Below are 5,585 nucleotides of genomic sequence, written 5' to 3' on the forward strand. Positions count from 1 at the left end.
GAGAGAGAGAGAGAGAGAGAGAGAGGTAAACATCCTGCAGAGTGATAATTATAATTTTATAGGACTCAGCGCCGCCTAGTGGTTCAGACTTAGTTCATCTGAATACCGCATGTAATGAAACTACACGAAAATAAATAAATAAAAAATAAAAACCACACTGTCTCGGTTACTTATAGACGTATTTTGGGTTAAAAATTAAAATCCCAAATTAAGTCAACAATCAATCAAATAGCTGAAAATAATAAAGTACATTTTTAGTAGTACTCGAATTGCTTTAAATGATATAAAAGTTATGAAAACCATTTTATTTGACGGTCGGACGGTTTTTTCAATACTCTTGTTTTTGTCGGTAGATTCGCGAAGTTTTTTTGCCTAGGCGAATCTGCCGTGCGCAAACTTCAGGCATACAATTGCGGTTTGACCGTTTCCGTTTGAGACATGGCTGATGATTTGGGAGACGAGTGGTGGACCCAGGGCGACAATTCAGGTAGCAAACATGTTCATTATGTGAAACTACATAGTTTTTTTGTTTATTTCAGCTATACTTTGTAGCGTACTGTTTGTATCATGTATTTTTTGCTCTGCGCGTGTCGGTTTTAAACTGCCTGCTGTGCCAGTGCACACTTTGTAGCGCTCTAAAATATTCTCCCTAACGAGGTTCTGTTAGATCTTTAAAAAATCAGCTGTAACTTACATGAAACTCCTGTCAGGAAACGGGCACCATTTGGAACTTGGTTAGTTGTGTATACACAGATCTATGGCTAAACATTTCTTACTAGATTCAGACTACTCAAAACACGTGTTTACCCTGCCCACAGAGCATCTTGGGATATGTAGTTTTCCTTTTAAATAATTGCAGTTCCTAATTTTTGTATTTTAGTTCCAGGACTGGGTAGATTACTTACAAATTGTAGTCCGTTACTAATTCCAAATTATATGACAAAAATTGTAGCCTAGTTAGTAACGTAATCCGTTACATTACACATTTTAAGAGATATTTAAAGGGGTGCTATTATGCTTTTTCACTTTTTCAACTCTAGTTAGTCTGTAATGTTGCTGTTTGAGCATAAAAAAGATCTGCAAAGTTACAAAGCTCAAAGTCCAATTCAAAAGGAGATATTTTATTTAACAGAAATCACTTTTCAAAAACTACAATGAACGACTCGTTTGGACTACAATGCATATTTCCCGGGATTTGTGATATCACAAATATCGAGGAATGGGACGAGACCTGGTTGAGCTGCACTAGAGAAGGCAGCGAGTGTTATCACTGTGTCGGAGACACAATAGCTTTCCCAAGGCAGACGAACTTAAGAGTGGTTACAATCATCCGGGTTTAAATCATGCTCAAAGAGAGAGGTGTTGTAATAATGTAAAATATGTGAAAAATTATGTTTTTCGAACAACCTAGTATGAGAGCCTGTTCTAGTACACCCCCAAAACAAAATCAAGACTTTGTAAAAGAGCATAATAGGACCCCTTTTATATAATCGGACTACTTTTTGATTTCTTTTGACCAAACTCATTTATCACATGGATTTAAATAGTATAATCTTGTACCATATTCATATAAAAATACAAAGAGTAAGGAAATATATTCCATTGATTGTTAAACAACATGAAGTGCATTAAACATTACATTACATCAAGGGTATGTACATTTAATGAAAAGCTAATAATTAATTAAATCATAAAAATGTTAAGTCAAAATAAATCATTTTAAAATAACATAAATCAAAACACTTACTAAAAAAGGAAATATTTTATTTGTTTACCTGCATGTCATGTGACCATTAACCAATGTCAGATAACCGTGAACATGCAAATGTGATACTTAATTATTGAAATGTATTTTAAAATCTCTTGTGGGTCTTCAAGTGAATATATTAGTTGAAAGAGGTTCAGATGACCTAAAAGTTTGGGAATACCTGCATTGCATGTAAATAAGAAATAATGTGAATTTGTGCAACTTTTTGATTAATTTTGCCAGCCAACTTTTTCTGAGCAATGTTGCTTGGGCACTTTCCCATTGAGAATGGGTAACATATTTAAATCTGGATACTTTAGATTGGTTGTGGGCCCTGTGTCTCACTTGGTTGCCCATTGACGGCAACATTGCCCAAAGTTGCCCCATATATAATAATATAATCAGCCTTCCAAAGACAAAGTGATACATGGTTAAATAACCCACTGAGTGATCATTTCAATAAAAAGTAATGTGTTTATCAGTACTTGATACAATGTTTAAACACTTCTTAAACCTGAAATGCTTTTTGTAAGTCCAGTGGTCAAATGCTGTGTAGCCACCCGACTAATGACTTGACTTTGTGTGAATATCCACAAAACTGGAAGACTTTCTGAGGGTTTATAAGCATTAGGCTATTTTAGAAAGGAACATTTAAAGATGAAACTGAGGAATTAGGGAGAATCAATAAATTATAAATAATTTATTGCTATTGTGTGAATTATGTAATCATGTAATCAATAAAAAGTAACTAGTCTGAGTATTTTAAAATGTAATTGAATCTAATTACAAGTACTTCATTTTTGGAATCTGATTACATAACCCATCTCTGGTTAGTTCTTATGTTAATTTGGTGTTATTAATGTGCATCGTGATGTTTTTGTGGTCTTCAATCAGTTTTCATTTATTTGCAAACTTTGCTTTCTCACAGGTGTGTCAGAGGTAGAGGAGGACACACAGCCACTTGCAGAAGAACAACCAAAGAAATCTACATCAAAGAAAAGGAAGGGTGAAAAACAGGCTCAAGACAACACCACGAAAAAGAAGAAGAAAACGGTTAACGTAATACAAACAAATTTACTGGTGGTGATGATTGTGAAGCCATTAAAAATATTTTCTGTCAGAATAGTGTGTGATAGTTGGGTTCCGGAAGTAAAAATCACATTCATTTTCTCCATAGGAGAATTAATTATAAACAATAACTTAGCCAAAAGAAAGCCACTCATGTGAAGCACTTTGAATTACATAATCATGTCAGTCTCCTTGTGCTCTCAAACTACTTAAATATTTGTATATATGCATATTTTGCATTAAACTTGCATTTTATATTTTGTTATTAATTTGACTGTCACTTGCAATTGTAGTTCTTTCCCTTATTAAAGCCGTTAAGTACACTTATTTTCAGATACGTTTGTAATGTTTTGATTTACCTCTTAGTTGGTTGGTATAGTTTATGGCATATAACCCCTTTAACAGTGACTTTAAAAAAAAAATCCCAATTGGGAAAATTCCAGAATCAAGGCTACTGAAAAAGTGTGGCTTAACCAATGGCATTGGTTTTGTTGTTGACAGATATGCAAATAATAATAATACATTTTTGCAATTCTGTTTAGTGATACTAGAGTGACAGAAATGACACATGAGTTAAAGATTTAGAATTCAAGCTTGCTTAAAATGGTTTTGCTTGAAGACTGCAAATGGAGCTTATTGCCAAATGAAAAGTCCCAAAAATATGTACAAATAAAAAGTGCTGCTCACTTTGTCAAGCACTAAAGCTCTATGTAGTTGACTAACCACAACAAAATGGGCCGGCTGACCAATTAGAGCAGACTGGGTGTTTTAGATTTATTTTTTGAACTTAAAATCATGTAAATGTATTCTATGTATCCCCAAAAATAAAATTATGAAGTTGTAAATGAGCATAATATGGCACTTCAAAACATGTAGAAACCTCGACTTTGTGAGTCATTTTTTCTTGGGTTGAGGCATTTAGTTTTTTCATCAAAGAGATGTCTTTGAGACAAAAGGTCTTGTGAGCAAAAACAGAACCAGGGCATCTTTAAGTAAAGAGTGTCTTACTTTCCCTGCAGAAAGAATGTTTCATCACACAGGAGAGATCAGAGGAAAAGGGCGATAAGGAGTCCAACAAAAACAAGAAGAGAAGAAAGGTAAGAATTATGATTCACATGTTGGTTAATGTTACTGTAGACGTCAAACTCTTTTGCTCAGTTTAGTATGCTGCTTCACAATAGTTTTCACTTTATGCTTGATAAAAAGGGACAAAAAGACATGATAAAAAGAGCTAACTTTCTGCAGAAATGCTTTGATTTCACTAAACATAATTTGACTTCTCATTTCTCATTTTGGTTAACATTTACATGCAGAGAAACTCGCCTCTTAAATCATATTAGAGGACAAAGCTTATCTGAATTCATTCATTCCTTTTCTAGTCACTGTCTCTGCCCCTGATGTATGTGCTGTAAAACATGCTGTTGTTGCATAATTCTTTGTCTTTAGAAGAAGAAAACGATCACAGATGTACTGACAAGCTCTGAGCCTGTGCCGGGCTCTCCAGCTGACCTTTTGAGCTTTTTGAAGAGTCACCACAGCCAGACCCGCTCTGTTATTGAGCAGGAGGAACTGACGCTAAGCGGTGAGTAGGGCTGGGTATTGAGTTCAATACTTTTTAGGCACCGACTGAATTGCCTCGATACCATCGAGTATCGAAAAACGTCTCGTCGTTTGGTAGCAAATTTATCCAGTGGTTCTCAACCCGCGGCGCGTCACGAATTGAAATGCGGCCCACCATGCTGAACACAATTTTTTAAAACTACTTTCAGTTTTACAATTCATTTCAGTTTTTACATTAATTTAAAAATGGACTAAATACATTTTTAAAAATTACTTTCAGTTTTACAATTCATTTCAGTTTTTACGTTAATTTAAAAATGTACTAAATAAATATAAGCTATAGCCTAATGTTTTTCTGTAAAATAATTTTGTTTTTCATATATTATTTTCAGACATGAGCAGTACTCGCATAGCCTAATTAACGTTAGGCCTTTAAAGTAACGACCAAGCGGCCAGCGGCAGACAGTGAGCATATGCTTGATCAATTTAGCCTTCTCAAATCATCACAACTTGACTAAAATAAAATCTATAGATATAAAACAGTTCAAGCGTATAACAATGTTTATACATTAAACCTAGATAAACGTGTGCTGTATCTAATAGTTTGCGCAGAGAGTGGAAGCTGAAGCGCGCTTTGCAGGACAGAGGCGCCGGTGCGATCACTTGCATTTTTTCAGTGGATACACCATCATTCTTGCTAATAAAGGTAAGAGTAATACATCATTCGTAACTGTAAAGGGTCTACTTTTATATGTGTGCATTTACAATATCAACAAAACGTTGTGCTTTTATAAAATAAAAAAAACAAACATGATGCGCTTTCTGCCGTCTCTTCTTCAACAGGAGCGCTTCACAAAAATGAACTGAAACTCGGCGAATACATGCCTCACAGACATGATAAATATATCTATAGAAAGCTGTAAATGACAACTTAACGAAATAAAACAAAACAAAAGCTCTTTCATTATGATCATAATCCGTAAAGATGCACTTCTCTCTAAAGGCACGTCTAATGAAGAGATGGCGAGTCAGGATCGACAACTTCATCCTTGCCACACCGACTCAGAAAACAAACTGATTCTGCATCTAAATCTCCTTACTGTTTTCCCCTGAAGCATTTATGGTAATTACTTTTGCCAATGCTTTGCGGCAAGCTTAAGCCTATTGCGTGCATTTGAACGCAGAACTCTTCAGCTGCGCTGACGGCACG

General features: G+C 35.0%; 1 protein-coding gene across 2 annotated transcripts in view; it reads left to right on the forward strand.

Moving 5' to 3' along the window:
• Window positions 1-349: 349 nt before the first annotated feature.
• Window positions 350-5,585, forward strand: part of cmss1 (cms1 ribosomal small subunit homolog) — an 11,726-nt gene continuing 6,490 nt past the window's right edge. The window contains exons 1-4 of one of the 2 annotated variants that reach the window (XM_016237953.1): window positions 350-487; window positions 2,676-2,800; window positions 3,835-3,912; window positions 4,262-4,397. In XM_016237953.1, the coding sequence (XP_016093439.1) occupies window positions 439-487; window positions 2,676-2,800; window positions 3,835-3,912; window positions 4,262-4,397 (388 nt within the window). In that variant the 5' untranslated portion in view covers window positions 350-438. Of the gene's footprint in view, window positions 488-2,675; window positions 2,807-3,834; window positions 3,913-4,261; window positions 4,398-5,585 lie in introns of both variants that reach the window. The other variant, XM_016237952.1, reaches the window with a different exon arrangement.

The sequence above is a fragment of the Sinocyclocheilus grahami genome, unplaced genomic scaffold, assembly GCF_001515645.1.
Source record: "Sinocyclocheilus grahami isolate Dianchi unplaced genomic scaffold, SAMN03320097.WGS_v1.1 scaffold527.1, whole genome shotgun sequence".
NCBI lineage: Eukaryota > Metazoa > Chordata > Actinopteri > Cypriniformes > Cyprinidae > Sinocyclocheilus > Sinocyclocheilus grahami.